At 48.0% G+C, this 20,465-nt stretch overlaps 1 protein-coding gene across 1 annotated transcript in view; it reads right to left on the bottom strand.

Moving 5' to 3' along the window:
* Positions 1-20,465, bottom strand: part of FAT2 (FAT atypical cadherin 2) — an 80,489-nt gene that overhangs the window by 19,197 nt on the left and 40,827 nt on the right. The window contains exons 10-18 of the mRNA XM_054038565.1: positions 16,394-20,446; positions 11,877-12,073; positions 10,653-10,806; positions 9,502-9,735; positions 8,255-8,644; positions 6,200-6,414; positions 5,107-5,244; positions 4,374-4,517; positions 2,420-2,617 (exon numbers count right to left, since the gene is read on the bottom strand). Of these exons, the coding sequence (XP_053894540.1) occupies positions 2,420-2,617; positions 4,374-4,517; positions 5,107-5,244; positions 6,200-6,414; positions 8,255-8,644; positions 9,502-9,735; positions 10,653-10,806; positions 11,877-12,073; positions 16,394-20,446 (5,723 nt within the window). The remainder of the gene's footprint in view (positions 1-2,419; positions 2,618-4,373; positions 4,518-5,106; positions 5,245-6,199; positions 6,415-8,254; positions 8,645-9,501; positions 9,736-10,652; positions 10,807-11,876; positions 12,074-16,393; positions 20,447-20,465) is intronic.

Here is a 20,465-nt window from a genome sequence, read left to right as displayed (position 1 = left end):
GAAGGACACATTGGGGTAGAGCACCTCTCACTTCCTGTGTGCAGGAGCTGGGAGAGCAGGAGCTGGGGCTATGGGATGAAGGAGGAGGAAGAGCAGCGGGGCAGCAATGGCAAGGCAGTGCCAGGAGATGGCCTTTGTGATTGCAGCTCTCCAGGAGGTGGGCGGGTAGGACTGAAACGGTGCCCTCCAAGAGAGAGACTCAGACCAGGCCTCCCCGTGAAAAAACCAGGAGCCTGCAGGCTGCTGAGGGAGGTGGATCACTAACAGAGTTAACATGGTGCATTCATTCGCATTCAGAGTGGAGCTCGTCGGCAGAGAACACGCCTGGGTGATTCTGATTTCTTGGGGTTTAATTGGCTCTTCAGTGATGGTTCTTTGGAGAAGGGGATGGTGCAGGAGCCTAGCCAGGAAAAAAATTCCCTGCAGGAACATTGACTACAAGTCACCGCCTAATAGGGTCTCCAAAATAATGCTTCTGGAATGTGTGGGAATGCAGCAGCCCCAGAAGCAGACTTGGAGCTGCTCAGTTTTCACAAAAGAGATCCTGTACCCACTCCGGTAGCCTCCTTCCTGTGAAGTCATTGGCCAGGTTCTGAGGGCACCATAACTGCAGTGAATAACGTAAGGACGGCTGCCAATCTTCCAACGAATCAAAATGCTGGTCCAGATTTTTAGAACTGTGCGTGTCGAAACACAGACGCCTTTGGGTGCCTAAGTTCTGGGCAAAATGACTGCGCTTGTCTGTGCAACTGCAGCCATTGTACATCCATATTAAGTGCACAACTATATGATGCAATTGCACACCCAAGCACAATTCTGACACTCCACACCTGCAGCAGGGGAGCTGCCATGCCAACTCAGAGCCGTGGTCCATCTAGCCCAGCATCCTGTCTCTGATAGTGGGCAGACAGTCCAGGAGGCCAGCAACCTCATAATGGACAAATATGGAACAATCAGAGCACAGGACATGTTTCTTTCTAACCTCAGGCAGTTAGTGCTTGGGGCTTATGTTATGAATAATTAATAATAATATTTATTTCTTTAGGTATCCATTATTATGGAAGATTTAGATCCCTTCTATGTTTTTACCCCATTGACGATACTTGTGGATGACTCTTAGTCACGTCAATGTCTAATTCTTTCATGAATCTTGTCTTTGTTTTGCCTCAGTGATATCTGAAGGTGGTGAGTCCTAGCGGTTAATTATTCATCGAACCATAGCATTTTCTTTGATCCCTGTTACATTTAGTTTCTTTTACTTTCTTTGGGTGATCCCTACACCTAGTAAATAGGAGGTTCTGAGTTACTGTCTCTGAAGCATCCATTCTGCCATATTTCTTCAGAGAGAAAAGGTGGGTGAGGTAATGTCTTATATTGGCCCAACCTCTACTGGGGAAAGAGACAAGCTTTTGCGCTACACAGAGCTCATCTACAGTCCAGGACTGCGTCTCCAATATCCTGGGAAGAACACGGCTACGATACTTCATATTTCTTTCTCATGTCACCTCTAAATCCTCCTTTCTCCTATAGTCCTAGGCTCTGGTTCTGCACCACTGAGCCCATGAGACCTTGCTATTGATTTCAGTAGGAGCCTGGTCACGCTCTCTAATCTTTTTACCTCTTCTCGTTCTATGGGTGGAACAGTGGATTAGTGCATCTCTGGAAACTGTGGCTTATAGTCTTCATTATTTACCAGGCAATATGATTTTGATGGATCTCATCTGAATCCCTAACTTTGTGCGCATCACACACCTCCATGTAGTTTGGGAAAATTGTCCGTTTGGGCTCAGCAGGGCTCCAGAAGTAGATTGGCAGGAGGCACTGGGGGATCTGGGTGTGGAGCTCAGGGGTAGAATAGCATTGAGCATTGCAGCACAGGGCTGAGGTGCACTGGCAGGGCTGTGGGGGTGAGGCCTGCTCAGGCATTTTAACTTGCAAATAAAAAAATAATTTCCCGCCCCTGTTGATTTGTTCCCCCAGGAAAACCAGTTCAGGCTGAAAACAAGCTATTTTCCTGTAATTTGTTTACTTGATGCGAGCATGAATAAAAGGGACCAGCTCCTTTCTGGAGTACTTAGGTGAAGCTTTCAGGAACAGACGCGAGTCTCTCCCCAAGTGGAAGGTCTCTAGAATTATATCGGGGAAAGCATCATACAGGGTCAATTGCACCGCAGAGGTTCCCATGACTACACCAGCAGGTTTTATTGCTGGAAAAGCTGGCCCCAGTTTTATGCAGACGCAGCTCTTGGGAAGTGAGCTCTATAGATGGATTCAGGCTTCAAAATTTGGATCTGGATCCAAACTTCCCAAAGATTGGAGTTGCTTTTATCTGGGCTTTTGGGTGTAATTTCCATTGCCTTCATTGTTACTGCACTGGCCTTGGTGAATTCATATCCTAAAGGGGAAAGGCAGGATCTACCTGGACCTGTAGGAGATACTGCTCTTTTGTTCTTCTATCCAGAACAGATGAGGTCACCAGCAGACCATCCTGGGTGACATCAAAGGCTTTCCCGTCGTTTCCCTCGGTGATCTGGAATGAATATGGCGGCCCGTTCTCAGGGGAGTCTCTGTCACTCATGATCAGCTGCAGGACACTTGTGCCAACTGGGGCTATCTCCTGAAATATGGGAGAAAAGGGGTTGAGCAAAGTGAGGGAAGGCACCTGGCCAAGATAAGGGTGGAATTTCTCTGCCTCTAGGGTTGCTGTTTGATCGTGGCACCGAAAAGGCACAGGGTGGTTGTGGTGACGTGAGCAGATGCCTATGGAAACATAAGGGGAAACAGCCAGCAGCTCGGGCATGGCTTTGTTACCCCCGTTTTTACATTCCAAATATGTAAAACTCCACTTGTGCTATGGGAAGAACAGTGAGCAGGGCTGGACACAAGGCTGCAGCTAACTGCTGAAAATCCATTTAACTCTCTGACTTGCTGTTGTTCCTTGTAACTTTGGGAGGAGGTAGAAACCCCCTCTGCCTCCTGAGGAATTAAAACTCTCCCTGGGCTTTCACTGGTTTGGCCCTTTGTGTGAATCTTGTCGTTCAGCATTGGCTCTCTTAATCTTTCTGATAGCCCACGGCTTGGCAGCTCTCAAGGTTTTCACTGGAGTCAGTTGGGTAGGTTCAATAGGCTGTAGAGCAGTGGTGGGCAACCTGCGGCCCATGGACCGCACACGGCCCATCAGGGTAATCTGCTTGCGGGCCGCAAGAGAGTTTGTTACACTGACTGTCCGCAGCTCCCAGTGGCTAACTTCAGGGACCATTGTGCTCCTCTACTCTGTCCTCCTGCATAAACCAGGCCATAGATTTCACCCCAGGCATTCCTGCACCTAGCCCAACTACCAAGGGCTAAAACTGCCTTCTTGATTTAAAGACTCCAAGTAACGGAGCATTTACAGCATCTCGAGGTAAGGGTCCAATGGTTAATTACCCTCACTGTTAAAAATGTGCATCGTATTTCCTGTTTGAACTTTGCTGACTTCAACTTTGCAGTAGCTCTATCTACTTTACTGAGTTGGAGTATTTGTGACTGCAGTAAATGATATATAATTATATCTATCTATCTATCTATCTATCTATCTATCTATCTATCTATCTATCTCCAGACACCCCCTCTATCTATCTATCTATCTATCTATCTATCTATCTATCTATCTATCTACCTAAAATAATAATAATGGGCCTGATCTTGGAACAAGAACCTGTCAAACCTCAGAATGATAACTGGGAATTCTTAAGTAATCAAAATAATTAATTAATAATCTATAGATACAACTTCCAGCCATTGGCTTTTGCTGTGCCTTTGTCAGAAAGCTTAAAGAGCCCTCTACTATCAGATGTCTTCTGCCTGAGTAGGTATTTACAAGCCATGATTCAATTGCCTCTTAACTTTCTCTTTGATAACTAAATAGACTAGGCCGGTTTGCCAGACCACAAATCATACTTGTAGCTCTTAAACTGTTCCTATTATACCCATCACCAAACACCCCAAATTACCCAAGGCCCTGGACAATTTTTAACCATGGAATCCAGATTACCTAGGGCAAGAAGATGCCTTCACTATTACATGTGACCAGATTGTGTGTGTAGTGGCGCGGGAGGGCACAGCCTGAGAAGGACCAGGAAGAAGTGCAGGGACTGGCCTCTTCCTACGTCCCTGGGGACGCTGTGTAGACCAAAGAGGGCAGGGAGGAGGGTGCTGCAGGGCAGGACCCCAGGTCTATTAGTTCATCGCTTGTCACCAACACAAAGCAGAATCTCCCTTCACAGCTAACCGCCCACCCCCAACCCTGGTGTAATTCATTGAGGGTCCCTTAGGTGTCCTGAAATGAAAGGGAGGCAACACAGTGTCTCCGTTGAGCAGAGGATCTGCCTTACCTGCACCACCACACTGTAATTGAGCTGGAAGAACCTGGGTGGGTTGTCGTTGACGTCCGTCACCCGGACGCGCACGGCAACGTCGCTGAACAGTGCAGGCTGGCCGCTGTCTGTGGCTCGGACCGTCAGGGCATAGCTGGGAACCTAGAAGGTGTACGGCATGCATTGATTATGGGGATTCGTGTCCGGATGTTTTATTCTCCCCACGTGCAGGCTTATTAAAGAGCACAAGGTACTGGGCAGTTTAATGATAATCACACTTAGCCCTTCTCTGGAGCTTTCCATCCATATGTCTCAAAGTGCTTCACCAAGAAAGTAAATATCACTGTCCCCTGTTCGTGAGTGGGCAAACTGAGTCACAGAGATTGGAACTGACTGGCTGAAGATCACACAGGAGGCTAGGGGCCTAGCCAAGCAGAGACCCAGGTCTCCTGACTCCTAGTCCAGTGCTCTAACCATTACACCATATTATCTCTGCTCTAGCCCAGCCCCCATGGCATGTGTTCCTGACCCTTCAGCAATATCTGTGGGTCCAAAGGATTCATGTGCATGGCAACTGATTACACTGGCCTGCCGAGTGCAATGGTTTCAATGGATCGTTCAAAACCTGGCAGACAGATGAGCACTGTGCGCTTCCCCAGTCTTTTCCATCCTCCTCCTGGTGGGGTGACGTAACCTTGTTTTCTAACTCGCCCATCTGCAGCATCAAGTCTTAGTGTGGACTGTAACTCACCTCCTCCCGGTCCAGGTGCTTGGCAATACAGATCTGTCCGCTCTTGGGATGGAGGGTGAAGTGTTCCAGGAGGTTCCCTCCCACAATGGAGTATGTGATCTGATTGTTCATCGCCCCATCCAGGTCATCAGCTGACACCTATTGGGAGAGTGATAAGAGGGGGGCTCCTGAACAAATGTCTCCTGTCTCAGAGGCAATGTCTTGCCGGTTGTTTGAGGGTGGGAGGTTCTGACTAAGGCATGAGAGGGGAAGACGGACTGTTTGCTTTTGGTACAAGGCTTAAGAGTACCTTGCAGAAGCCCAGGGTAGGAACAGAGAAAACTCTGCAAGGCCACTCCGCTGTCTTCCTTCAAATCATAGAATCATAGAAGATTAGGGTTGGAAGAGACATTAGGAGGTCATCTAGTCCAACCCCCTGCTCAAATCCCCAACTAAATCATCCCAGCCAGGGCTTTGTCAAGCCTGACCTTATAAAACCTCTAAGGATGGAGATTCCACCACCTCCCTAGGTAACCCATTCCACTGCTTCACCACCCTCCTAGTGAAATAGTGTTTCCTAATATCCAACCTAGACCTCCCCCACTGCAACTTGAGACCATTACTCCTTGTTCTGTCATCTGGTACCATTGAGAACAGCTTAGCTCCATCCTCAGTGGAATCCCCCTTCAAGTAGTTGAAGGCAGCTATCAAATCCCCCCTCACTCTTCTCTTCTGCAGACTAAACAAGCCCAGTTCTCTCAGCCTCTCCTCATAAGTCCCTCCTTAAAACTCACCTCTGCCATGGTGCCTACAAAACACTCAACAATGGCCTGGCGGCTGGTGTGCCGGGACCACTGCTTTTCACACAGCTGTAACAGTTTCACTGTTGCCTTATGCTTCCCACCCCCGGCCCCCCACTTTCTGGATCCACCTGTTGTCTCTGGTAATACATTTAGCCTGTAAGCTCTGTGGGGCAGGGATCTTTTAATCAATGTGTGTGTACAGCGACAATATCCCTGACTGAGGCCTCTAGGCTCCACCACAATGTGAATGAGAATGTGGGTGGACACCTGGCATTAGGCTGCTAAACAAGAGTCGTTCCGTTCTGTCTTACCGTAAGGATAGTTTCCCCAACAGCTGCATCCTCGCGGATTTCAGTGATGTAAGGATCCTGGGTGAACTTTGGCATGTTATCATTGATGTCGGTGATATTAATCACCACCATGGTGACGTCACTGAGAGAAGCAGAGCCCTTCCTTGTGCCCTCAACCGATAAGTAATACTCGTGGCTCACTTCAAAATCCAGGCTCCCGCTAACGTACAAGATACCTGTATATGTGTGCAGACAGCAAAGACAGGAGATGCTTTGAACGCAGGACATGTAATGTCTTACAGAGACCCCCAGATCAATCAAGGAGACGACTGGCAAACCACCGGCAGATAAAGCCATGGTGGCTACTGCTCTAGTCCATTAAACCAGGCCACTAAAAATTGTGACGTCACATAAAACGAGCTCCAATCAGACAGACTCTTTTCATAACTAGCCCAACTCTGCTGTCAAATGCGTGAAGAAGTAAAATATCCTTTCACTGCATAACAGCTTCTGGATTCATATGTGGAAAAGATCAGATCTGGGACAATATAAACCAATAGCATCTTGCGGTAAAGTAGAAAGATACATAAGGTGATAAGTTAGATTATGGTGAAACCAGAACAAGATAGGTATTCAATCAAAAGTGCCATGTGCAGGAAAGAAAAGATGCTTGTTGAAGCCTATGTGGACGTATGAGAGACAATCGCAGATAAGTATCAGCTGGAGATCGCTAGCTGTCCCCTTTGAAAGTGGTGGCATGAGTGTCTGGGTTTGTCTGTGGGTATATAAGCAGAAGGGTAGGGTATAGCTCAGTGTATTGGCGAGAAACCAAGGTCTACGTGAAAGCAAAGAGGGAGATAGAATGTTGCCATGTACTTGAATCAAGTCATCATGAGATTATTACCAAAATCCCATATTAACCTTTCACTAGGAATTACTCTGCTCCAAGTCTATTAGGATGGACGTTCTGAAGAAGTGATCTTTGTGGAAAAGTTAGCGAGAGTGTTGGGGCTGGGATGATAGAGATAAGGACGGCATCTTGGATTGGGATGATCAAGTGAAGGGTTGAAGGCCTCCATTGTCACATCGAAGTGGCTATCTCAGGGAATCTGACATTGTTCTTGCAGTAGGCAACCTTTATCATCTCTTTGGGTACACAATATGGCACATTACGCTAGCTCGTCAGGGCTGACTCAGCACCTGCTGCATGAGTAATAATTCCATTTTTATCCATGCTCGTTGAATAGCTACCTAATAAAACCACCTATTGTAGCACTTTCTGCCCTGTCAGATTCCTTGTGGGTTCGGGGTGGAGTGTTTTACCCTCCAGTACCAAACAACAAGAGAACAAAACCATCCTGAGCATTCACAGTGGAAAAATTTCCACACTCTGTTCTATGTTTATCCATCATCCCCCAGAAGCCTGATTCAAAGCCCACTGAAGTCAATAGGAGTCTTTCTGTTGACTTCACTGGACTTTGGATTGTTCCCTCAGAGAATCTGGCATCTGTATTTAGGGTAGCGGAGAATTACATATCCCTCCCTCTTCACAAATCATACGCTGTATCTGGGCAAGAAAGAGCACAGGGCTGAGTGTAGGGGATGGGGAATAGGGGTGAGGAGCTGTTGAACATGGAAAGACAAGAGAAGCTATTTTAAAATATGAAACATGATTTTAAAAAAAGGACTTGGGGAGAGAGGGAGGAAAAACATTAAACAAAGCCAGGGAAGATAAGAGGGGAGCGAGAGAAAGATCAAAGAAGAGGGAAGGGGAGAGAGAGATGGGAATGAAAGAAGATAAGAAAAGACCTCCAGAGAAAGATAAGGGGTGGTGGTGGTGGAAGGGAGGATGAGGAGGGGAGAAGAAAGTTTTAAGGATCATGAGAAGGGGCTAGAATAAAAGAGGGAAGACAGGTAAAGAGCATATGGAATGCAAACAAACTACATGAATTACAATATGGAGGAGAAAGGGAGAAGCAGCATGAGGCAGACAGAGAAAAACCAGGAAAACGGGCACTGACTAGAACGGTGTCACTGCCAGTCCAGCAGGACGTGCCGTGGAACAAGACCTTTTACCTGTGTTTGAGTTGATTTGGAATTTCCCGTGATCATTCCCATTCACGATTTCGTACTTGATCTCCATGTTCTCAGAGCCATCCCTCGTCAGCATGGACAGGCTGAGGACTTCAGTGCCCACGGCCACGTCTTCGGTGACCGTGGCCACATATTCGGTGCTCAGGAAAACAGGCAGGTATTCGGTCAGATCCACCACAGAGACAGTGACGGTGGTGAGAGCGGAGAGGGGGCGCGGGGAGCCCCGGTCTGTTGCACAAACTGTCAGCTCAAACGCTGAAATCTGAGTGTCCTTTAAGGGCTTCTCTAGCCGGATTACCCCAGTAGTCTCCTCGATTGAAAAGTATTCATCCGCTGAGTCAGTGAGAGAATAGATCACTTCTGCATTGCAGCCTGGAAGGATAACGGGGCAGACTGGATTAATCACAGGGCAGCACTGACCTGGGTTCATAGTTTATAATCAGTAGAACTATGCATACCCAAATGAACTTAAACCCAAGAGAGACACTGAGTCTTTTGGTTGCATTTAAGTCCCAGTTCATGTGTGCATCCATCCAATACAGAGCCAACCTTTTATCCATCCCTGCAGCCATCCAGCAGATATTTGTCTCTGATCTGCTGTTGCTCCCTATTTTTTGAATTAATTATTTTTATTTTCACCCTCATCCCAAAGTGGATCGCAGTCTCACATATACAATCACAACTGTAACAAAAAAACCTTCACAGAGGAGCTCTTCCAGGAGCCTTATCCAGGGCTCAGGAAACCCAGGGTCACAAGACAAATCCAAGCAACTTCCCAAAGATCATTTTCATTTCTCTTCCCTCGCCTTCTCTTCCTCCCGCCCCATTTATAAGCCTTCCTCACTACTGCCATTGGCTCCCATTCTCCATCAGTGGTGATATTTGCATCCAGCAGCTCTGTGGTGCTCCCACAAATACTGGCCCAATGAGAAAGAGGCCAGTCGAGACTGGAACTTCAGGCTTCTACCTGGTTGTGCATAATACTACTTCTAAGCTACGAAGATGCCCTCAGCTGGTATCTTCTGAAGTTTACACATGTATCGAATTTCCTACAGGGTCTTCAAGGTCTTCCAGAATGTGTAAGCAATGAGGAGATTGGCTCAAAGATCCAGACACCTTTGCACCAAGTCACAGCCGTCTATGCCCTTTGCTGCATTCCTTCCCGGTATTTTGAGAAATTCTATCCATGAGGTAAAAGAACTCCGGCTAGAAATCTCGTTCTGACTCACCTTCGTCGAGATCCCTGGCAGAGACCACTGCAATGGGTGTCTTCATTGTGGTGTTATCAAAGACAGCTACGGCAAAATGACTGGGAAAGAACCTTGGAGCGTTGTCGTTCGCATCCTCTATGACTAGGGTTATATCTGCCTGGCAGGAACGGCCTCCACCATCTGTTGCCTTGGCGACAAGATGGTACGTAGGTTTCTGCTCCCGGTCTAGAGGTGCAGAAGTGGTCAGCTCCCCTAGTGAAATAAGAAGAGATGGCAACGGCTGAGATCTAAGAGAATTTTGGTAAAGAGGGCTATATGACACACTCTGTCAATGCTGCACTAGCCTTGGGAGACAGCAAACTTGGGTTCAAACCCTAGCTCCAGCCCAGTTAGCAGCGAGAAAAAGCCCATGTCTCAGTGCTATAAGCTATTCCGATATCACTGTCCGCCTTTGCACAGGAGTGGCCCAGAACAGGCAGAACGCTATTCAAGGGAAGTTTGCACAGGATGTGTCTGAGCTGTCATAAATTGCACTTCGATAGCAGGATCTCAGTCTTTGCAAACATTGAGTTAATCACCCCCAGGTAGTAAGTATTATCTCTCTTTTAGAGATGGGGAAACTGAGACCCAGGGAGATGAAATCTTGCCTAAGGTCATGCAGAAAGACCTTGCTAGAGCTTCGAATGGAACCCAGGTCTCTTCATAGAATCATAGACTATCATGGTTGGAAGGGACCTCAGGAAGTCATCTTGGCTCATTCCCAAAGCTCTTGGCTCTTTCTTGCCCCCTAAAATCCACCTTCTCCTCTTATGCCCGGCTGTAGACTGTAATATTAGTCCTTCCCCTTCCCCAAGCACTAAAAACCCACCCGGGTAACTCCAAACATTTTTAAAGGAAGTCAGTGGCAGGAGCACTCAGTTAACTCCAGAAAAGAACCAGTATTCTAAAGATATTGCAATAAATGAAGGAGGCTTCCTGTTTGCCCTTCCCTGCTACCTTGACAGAGATGAAATTAAAGGCTTTTCTGTTTATTCAACAAGAGATAAGGGGTAGGCAGCTCCAGGGAGCGTCCTCTGCAACTGCAACTGATCTCCGAACTGAGTGGGTGGGGAAAAGAACATAAACCCGCCGTTCTCTGCAAACTGCCATATGGGAGGTGCAGCTCTTACCTGTCTGTGGGTCCAGTCTGAACTCCTCGGCACCAAGACCATGCAGACTATATGTTATCTGTGCATTGCTGCCAACATCAGAGTCAGTGGCTGATATTTTCAAAATGAAAAACCCAGGGAGTGCATCTTCAGAGACTTTCCCTGTGTAGAGAATCTGGAAAGGAGAGAAGTTACCGCCCTCAGACGTGCTTGGCGTCATTCTGTGTGCAGGACGTGCATACTCAAGCCAACATAACAAAACTTTACTGCTAGATGTTGTGATTTCAAATAAAGGAGCGGGGAGCTGGTAAGAAGAAGGCTGACATTGTCCAGGCTTCTCCTGCTTTTCTCCCACCTCTTCTCCAAGCGGATGGAAATGGGGAGGCCACGTCTATGGCAATTTGAGTGGGTTATTATTGTCTTTGTGAACCTTTAGCAGAGTTTTCTGAAACACGAGGTTATCAGGTTTGCCAGTGAATTGGGTCCTGCAGCTTCAGCTGCAGCAGTCCCCTTCAGGTCTCACTGCGGCTTCCATTTGTTACAAAGGGAAATCTATTTTATGATATATGTGTGGGTCGGGTGTGTATTACAGTGCTCCTAACCAGTGGTAGAATGATAGGCCCGGGGACTCAATCCACTATGCACAGCTCAATGTGCCTCCATGCGGCTTGTCAGTGTTCTGTGCCAGGGGGACCACCTCTGGTGGGAGAGGATAATTCAATGTCTGCTCCTTGGTCTCTTTGCTGAGAGTGCCTCAAGGTTGTTCATTAGCATCTGTGTCTTTTGTGATGAGGAAACCTGCCCATTGGAAACTGGGCTGAGGTCAGCAAACTCATTTCACAGAGGCCATTGCACATCGCTTGGAGAATAACAACTTCTGGTCATTCCCAATGTGAGCTTGATTCATACCAGTGACGTGGAGGTGACTATTGCCAAACCCCTTAGTCCCCTGTGATGGAAATCCTTTAGTCTAATGGGAGACATGGCTTGTCGATTTTCATGCCCCTACCCAGAAAGCTCCCCCGACCCTTTGCCTCTATATGTTATCCGTCACACAGCTCCCTTACTCATCTGGAGTCTGGGTCTGACCCTCTAGTTACCATGTTGCTTAATTAAAAGATGGTGAGTACGGTCAAAGTAATCAGGAGCTAGCTCTGTACAAGAATTACAACAAGACCAAGCCACGTTCACTAGGGCCAGCTCTGTCATCAGTTCCACTTCCGTTGCCTTTTCCCCTCGCCTTACCTGCTTGCATTCAGGGTCGTTGTCATTGATATCGAGGACAAAAATCTCCACTTCCGTGACGGCCTGAAATTTCCCATCGGATGCTGTGACCTTGAGGAGATATTTCTCTATATCTTCCCTGTCAAGAGGCTTCTTGGAAATGATTTTCCAGTCTTCCTTAACCTGTTTAACACTGAACTGTCCTAACATGTCTCCTTCTGGAAAGATATAGAAGACAGAGTGAGGAAATACAGTGTACAGCACGCACTGAAAGTGTGAAGGGACGGGGCTGGGGACGGATATGCTGCTTCTCTCCTGTACCACCTCACCCACTCCATGCAACCTGCTGCAGAACTTGCATGTGTTAGAAGCAGCTGTAGGGAGAAATGGGCAGGAACGTCCTATTGGCTCCATTTATGCTTCAGTCATTGGTTGCTTAAATATTACATGAGCTACTTGAGGGGAGAACAAGGTGTTTTCAAAAGGTTGTTTTCAACAGCTTTGAAATGTCCCAGCGATATACCTATGAGCCAGCACCAAAGCACATAACGTATCCCATTTCCAAAAGTCTGTCCATCTCTTTCTCTCTCTCCAACCACAATAGAATTATAGGAGATCTGTAAGCTACACATACACTGAAATGCAAACATTGATTATTCATTACTGCAGTGCAAGAAAAGATTTTTTTTTAAATGTACTAGTGCAACTGATCTCCTGGAGCTACTTTTAATGATATAATAAGTGAATCTTGAGGCGGTTGCATAAACGCTAGTGGGCCGGATTCTCCAGTCTGCCAAGTTCGCTTTATGCTGCTAACGTGACAGAAAGTGAACTTTAAAGTGGCCAGAAACTACCCCCAGGGGCGCTGGGACAGTTTGTATAGTGGGGGGGCTGACAGCCCTTGACCCAAACTGCAAACCCTGCAGCTGATAGAAACCACTTCAAGTCAGGGGGTGCGGCAGCACCCTTAATTCCAGCACCTATGACTACTCCTGGAGAATTCACCCATATTGTGGGAATCTCCGGTGGCAAAGAACTGATGGCCTGCACTGGAACTGTGCCAGTGGAAGCAGCGGCAGAGGGTGTATTGGGTGAGGGGAAACAGTGTGTGTTTGTGTGTGTGTGTGTGTGTGTGTCTCTGCTACACCAGGTTCTTCACTTACATCAGGCCACGAAGTGCCGTACGCCAGCGGCATAAGTTCGAGTTGCCGCCTTGAAACTTGCATTTACACTGGGGCTGGGTGGCTGAGAAGCAGGGAGCCAAACTGGCTCCCTCCGTTGCACCCCAGGAGAATCAAGCCCAAGCATTTTTATTTTGAACTTGCTCTGTGTTTTAAACCAGTGGTTCTCAAACTAGGGCTGCCGCTTGTTCAGGGAAAGCCCCTGGCGGGCCGGGCTGGTTTGTTTACCTTCCGCGTCCGCAGGTTCGGCCGATCGCGGCTCCCACTGGCCGCGGTTCGCCGCTCCAGGCCAATGGGGCTGCAGGAGGGGCAGCCAACACGTCCCTTGGCCTGTGCCGCTTCCTGCAGCCCCCATTGGCCTGGAGCGGCGAACCGCGGCCAATGGGAGCTGCAATCGGCCGATCCTGCGGATGCGGCAGGTAAACAAACCGGCCTGGCCCGCTAGGGGCTTTCCCTGAACAAGCGGCGGCCCTAGTTTGAGAACCACTGGTTTAAAATATCTAGTGACCAGTCAGTGGCCACCTAGGCCTCCTCAGCTGTCATTATGCTATTCACTAGGCCACTGAGACCCTCATGGCAGCAGTGGGAATAGCGCCCAGATCCTCCTGCTACAAAACCGCAGGCCTCACAATGTGAAACTCACCATTACCTTGGGCAGCACAGATCCTTGTGTTGTGGGCTCAGAATTCTAGGACCACTGACTCCAAAAAGTTCCAAGTGGCCTTGGCATACAGAAGAGAGACACCCACCAAGACCTAGGATGCCCCGGATTTGTTACCATATTTATGATGAACCCCTTCTATAAGTTTACTTCAAAATAGCATGTGCTGTGTCCCATGATCCAGTTCATTAGCGCTTGATGGGCATCAGCTTACACCCTGCCTCCTATTAACCCCACTTTTCTTTCTGATGCACATTCCCCGTTAGCTAAAAAAACAGGCAGTTCAGTTAAAGGGGGAAAGAATGCACGAGAGGATCCCCCCTAAAATAATGATCTGAATGGTTTTTCTTCCATGGACCCTAAAGGAGAACTGCTTCTTGATTGCCTTCTGTGTTATTTTGCTACAGTTTGTAGGCCCCGGGGCAATACATTTATTGTTTAGAATTTTAACTACATATGGAGTTGCCCAACCCAAAATAGTGAAAACATAAATAAAACCCAAACAACATCAAAGTGCATTTTCCAGGGCGGAAAGTAATCTGAAACCAGATCTTAAAGAAGCCAGAAATGTTCTGACAAAAGCAGCCTAACAAACTCAGCCCGATGAGTTAAAAATAACCAGGCATTCAACAAACAGGCTCAAAAGAGATTGAAAAACCAGACACACTTCTTCTGTTTTAAAAGATTGTAACAGATCACAGGCTCCAGCATGATCTGGCTAAATGCTTTGACCCTGAAGGGTCTTTTATCTGAACTGGAACAAACATTTTAATTTTAAGCATTTGTTTCACTGGTGAGAAAGACCCTTTGTAGTCAAGACATACTACAAAATCATGCAATTACTTGTCGAAATGAAGTATGGACATTTTAGTTTTTAATCATCTTTTGACTTTTTTTTTTATTATTATTTTTTGTATAGGCTGTGGTTAATTTTGATTGGCCTGGCTTCCATTCTGGGTGTGCAATAACCTCCTTATTGTTTCTTAATAGTGGAAAACTTTAGTATGTTTGAAACTACAATATTGGACAGACAATGGGCTAACTACATCACTGGGTAAGCGTATGCAATTACAGACATATAAGGACTGATTCTCAGAAATGCGGAGTGCCCATTGACTGCATCCTGAACATGTTCAATACCAGAAAATCAGGCACATATTGTGTGTGTGTGTGTGTGTGTGTGTGTGTGTGTCAGAGCCTCCATGAGAAACGAAATATTATGACTCACTCTGAGATCGCTGTAACACCCCTGTTGGAAAGCACTTAATAAGATGCATGCAATAAGTATTTTTGCAGAATAAGTAGGGTTACCATCCGTTCGTATTTCCCCGGACACGTCCGGCTTTTGCGTCTCTAAATAGCCGTCTGGGAGGAATTGGTAACAAGGTTAAAATGTCCGGGTTTTTTTTCTCCCTTGTCTCCCTTCCTCCCTTCCATGCAGAGTGTGGCTGCTGATTGGGTGGCTGGGCCGATTGACCCACTCCCATTGGCCTCCAGCAGCCAGAGCCCTCCCCTGCTCCCCCCTCCCTCTGTCTGCAGCCCTGTGTAACACACAAACCAACCCACCGGGCAGCGTGTTTTGCAAACACGTGGAGCCAGAATGGTAAGGGGAGTCCGGAGGGGGGCAGTCAGGGACCGGGGGAGTGTTGGATGGGTCCCCGGCCTCCACCTGCCATCCCTCCTTCGCGCGTCCCCCCCCCGTGGACCCTCCCTCTCTGCCTGCCTCTCCCTTGCCTGCTTGTACTGCCAGAGCCAGCAGCAACTGCTGTCTGCTGCCCCCGGGTCCTAGCGTCCCCTATCCACTAATGGGAAGACAGGTTGCCCTTACCCTGCCCTTCCACCCTAGCCCTGAGCCTCTCCAACGCCCCAAGCCCCTCAGTCCCAGCCCTTATCCCCCCGCACCCTAATCCTCTGCTCCATCCCTGAGCCTTCTCCTGCATCATGAACCCCCATCCTCAGACCCACAGCCCTCACCCCTGCATCCCCTCCTATCCCCAAACTCCCTCCCAAACCCCCTCCCTCTTCCTACACACCCCCTCCTGCCTTCAAACTCCCTCCCAAAGCCTGCACCCCCTCCCTTTGCACCACCTCCCACCCCCAAACTCCATCCCAGAGCCTGCACCCCTCACCCCCTCCTGCACACCCACCCCCTGCCCCAGCCCGGAGCCTGCACCCAGCACCCAAACTCTATCCCAGAACCTGCACCCTGCACCCCTCCTGCACCCTAATCCCCAGCCCAGGACCTGCACCCTAGACCTCCTCCCCCCACCAACCCCCCCTCCCAGAGCCTTAGGCAGGTGGTGGTGGTGGGAGTTCTGGGCACCACCAAAATTTCTACAACCCTGCCACCCATGTGAGTGGATAAGGGTCGGGGCAGTCAGGGGACAGGTAGGGTCCTAGGGGGGGCAGTTAGGGTGGGGGGTTCTCAGCAGGGGGCAGTCAGGGGACAAGAAGCGGGGGGGTTGGGGTTCTGAGGGGGGCAGTCAGGGGGTGGGAAGTGGGAGGGAGTGGATGGGGCATGGGCGGGGCTAGGGCAGGGCTTCCCCCACCCCAGTGTCCTCTTTTTTGATTGTGGAAATATGGTAACCTTAAGAATAAGATACTATTCAGTGTGACTAAAGGTAGCAGAATCTGGCCCTAAGATTATACGCTAATTATTCTTGCCAGCTCAAGAGTTAAAATTAATAGCAGCTCACCAGTTATGTAACATGTGACGCGTCTATTCTGCTCTGAGATATCAGCATCTGTGGTTCTGAGCGTGGCAATGATCTGCCCAGGATCAGCGTTCTCAGTCACCGAACCTTTGTAGACCTCTGAGGTGAACTGTGGAGCATTATCGTTTTCGTCGGAGATGGTGACCTCCACCAAAGTTTGGGAAGACAGCTGGACTTTCCTGCCATGGTCTGTGGCTACGACATAAAAACGGTAGGTCTCCTGAGCTTCACAATCCAGCTCTTTCAGTGTCGTGATCCACCCACTCTCACCATCAATGGTGAAGAGTCCTCTGATGTTGCCAGGTTCTGCTTCCAGGCTGTAGGTCACCTGCCCATCGCTCCCTGTGTCCTGGTCATTAGCGGTAACTTGAATTACTGTGGTTCCTGATGGCATGTTCTCCGTGACAAAAGCCTGATAGGGATCTGCCTCAAAAAATGGTTTATTATCATTGACATCTTTCACTTGGATACTTACGGAGACCAACGAGACCAGCTCGGTCCCCTGGTGTGAGCAATGAGCCATGACATCAATCTGGTACCATTTGGTCTTCTCGTGATCCACGGCCTTCTTGATTTTCAAAGCCCCCGTTTGCTTGTCCAGCGTGAATACCTCATCCTTATTGCTTTCAGCGGTGGTTCCCTTCACCAGGCTGTATATGATGGGCTCCTCTGCCACAGCTTTCACTGACCCTATTTCTGAACCTTCTGGAAGATCCTCAGATGCTGAGAACGTATACAGTGGCTCAGAAAACCTTGGCAAGGACACTTCTCTGGGGACAATCTGAAGATTCACGGGGACAAGAGAGTTCCAGTGAGGGGGTCGGCTGTCTTCAGCTTTGACTTTAAAGTTAAATGCTCTATTTTCTAACCCAATGAGGCTCTCTTTGACTTTAACAACCCCAGTGGCAGCACTGATCTCAACAAGATCCTCCGCAATGCCTTCCACTGAATCAACGGAGTAGGTGACGTCTGCATTCCCACCTTCATCGGCATCATAAGCTAGGATCTGAATGACTGGGGAGCCTTTGCTTACATTGGACTGAATGGACAAGGTGTATTCGGAGGCTTTGAACTGAGGCGGGTTGTCATTCTCGTCTGTAAGGATTATCTTGACTGTGCAGAAAGCCACCTTCCCGCCCCCATCCTTTGCCATGACTTTAATAGCAATGACTCGCTCAGTGGAATTTTCCCGGTCCAGCTTCTGCAGCGTGGCAATGTGGCCTTTATTGTCGATGGAGAACTTCTCATGGGCAAGTTTGTTTATGATAGTATAATCTATAGTGCCATATGGGCCATCGTCTGGGTCAATAGCCAGAAGCTCAATCACCTTGGTTCCTACCTCGGCATTTTCAGCCAGCTCTGCTTCATACACATTTTGCCAAAAAGAGGGGTTGTATTTATTTGCATTGGTGGTATTGATGTACACGGGCACAGTGGTCTTGAAAACCCCATCGGAAGCAGAGACCTTGAGGTTGTAAGATGACTCAAGGTCCTTTCTACAGCGGTTGAGCATGGAAATTATTCCAGAAGTGCTGTTGATGGCAAAATGTCTTTTGTCATTGCCTGAGAGTATTACATACTCCAGTCTGGTGATGTCTCCACTGTCAGGGTCCAGGGCCTGGACCTTTATGACAGTGTGGCCACAGGTGGCCATTTCACTCACCTTGGCTTCATACTGAGGTTGGCTGAACTCAGGGGGATTGTCATTTATGTCTGCCACGTCAATGATTACCAGGGCTTCGCTGCTAAGTGGGGGCATTCCGTGATCTGTAGCTCTTACTTTCATGAGAAACTGGTGGTTTGTTTCATGATCCAGCACGTGGGCCGTTGTGATTTCTCCTGTGTTAGGGTCAATATCAAAGGACTTGGTAGCATCTGAACTGTCGTCCAAAATCTGATAGGAAATTACTTTGTTTCGTCCTGAATCCTTATCAGAAGCAAAGAGCTGGACAACGAGGGTCTGAGCTGGCAAGCCTTCTGAGACAGATGCTGTGTAAAGCATCTGAGAAAATACAGGTGGGTTATCGTTAATATCCTCCACCTCCACTTCCACCGTGGCTTCCGAAAAGGACCCCAACGCTGTGTCCGTGGCTCTCACCGTAAATGTATGTTTTGTCTCTGATTCATAGTCCAGCTGCCCAGTGACAGTAAGGACACCGGTCTTGAAGTCCGTGTTGAACAGTTTAAGGGACTCTTCTTCCATGATGTTGTAGATGAGTCGCAGGCCTTCGGGGCTACGAGCCTGCGTGTGGAGAATAGGTGTGTACAGGGGGATATTTTCCGGCACTTTCACAGTATAATAAAGGCTTTGGAATAAAGGATTGGATTTGTTCCTCACAGTGATTAAAATCTCTTCTTCGGCCTGCAAGGGAGGCTCGCCACCATCTCTAGCGATAACTTTAAGGGTGTATTTATTTAAAGCATGATAATCGAGAGGTTTCTTGAGCGAGATGTCCCCCAAGTCGGGGTCAATCCAGAAGTACTCATAGAACTCTGCTAGTGAATAAGTAATGGCTCCATTGTTTCCTATGTCTCTGTCAGTGGCAGATACCTGAAAAAGGACATCGCCTGGTTCCGTACCATCCTGAACTGATGTGTAATACGGCACGTTCTCAAACTGTGGTGGATTGTCATTGACATCTTCCACGTAAACCTTGACTGTAGCCTGAGACACCCTGGGTGGGTTTCTACTATCTTTTACTTCCACCGCAACCTCATACGTGTCCTGTGTTTCACGGTCAAACTCCACACGCTTGGTCTGCAGCACTCCTGACGCCTGGATCATTTTGAACCTCTCCGTGCCATTTAAGAGGGAATAAAAGAGTGGCTCATTTAGTTGATTCCCCCTGACTCCAAGAACAATGAGAGTCTCTTGATCTGTAGAATTCTCCAGCACTGTTGCTGTGTACCAGTCCTGATCAAATTTTAAGGCAGTAACTTGGGCTTTGATTAAATTTATCCTGACCAGAGCTGTACTCTTATACAAGCCATCACCAGCTCTGACTGTGAGCTCACGATAACTTCCCAGGAGGGTAGCATTAAGCACGGAGATGAGACCTGTGAGTGGGTGAATGGAGAAAGCGTTATCAAGGTTGCCTTCCGCTATGCTATAAGTCACCTCCGAATCTGCGTCTTCTGCTTGCACTGCCAAAAGCTCCATGCCTGGGTGGGCAGGCAGCAAGACAGAAAGTTCATAAGTGTCATTTAAAAATACTGGAGGAGAGTCATTCACATCTTTGACGTGGACTATGACCTTGGCAGGCGTGGATGCAAATAAACAGGGATTGCCCCTGTCACGGACATGTATGCTGAAGTAGAAAACTGGGATGAGCTCATAATCGATGTCAGCACGAGTGGTAAGTGTTCCCATGCTCGGATCTATATTAAAATATTTCAGTGCCTCCTGTTCTAAAATTTCATAGACCAGCAAGGCATTCGAATCTTGATCAGCATCTGTTGCATGTGCTACCAGTGGGGCATTGTTTCCATCCATAACCATGCTTTGCGATGGAGCATTCTCGGTGATCCAGCCGACGAAGGAAGGTTTAACAAAGGCAGGTGCATTGTCGTTCTCATCCATGACGTAGATAAGCACTGTTACGTCCGTAAATGCTCCTCCCATGTTGGTGCCTCGGACTTTCAGCTGGTAAGATGAGACCTGCTCAAAATCTAAGTTCTTCTGAGTGGAAATAAGGCCGGATTGATAATTCATAGAGAATACACCATCCCCATTTCCTTCTTTTATTTCATAGCTGACAGGTGACACACTTGTGGCTGAAACCAGGATAAGAGGAGAGCCAGCAGCAATAGATTCGCTGATCTCTGCGATGTATTCCACCTCTGGAAATCTAGGAGGGGTGCTGTCGGAGGGTTTAATGTGAATGTGGACAGCAGTGGAGTCCTTAAGTTGGGGGAACCCTTGATCTTCTGCCTTTACAATGAGCGTTAACCGCTCTTGCTTGGACTGATCAAGTTTCTGGGCAACTGTAATAATTCCAGACAGCGAGTCAATGCTGAAGAACCCTTCGCTGTTACCTGAAATAAAAGAAATGTC

The sequence above is a fragment of the Malaclemys terrapin genome, chromosome 8, assembly GCF_027887155.1.
Source record: "Malaclemys terrapin pileata isolate rMalTer1 chromosome 8, rMalTer1.hap1, whole genome shotgun sequence".
Taxonomy (NCBI): domain Eukaryota; kingdom Metazoa; phylum Chordata; order Testudines; family Emydidae; genus Malaclemys; species Malaclemys terrapin.
This window is presented reverse-complemented; position numbering and strand designations above follow the sequence as displayed.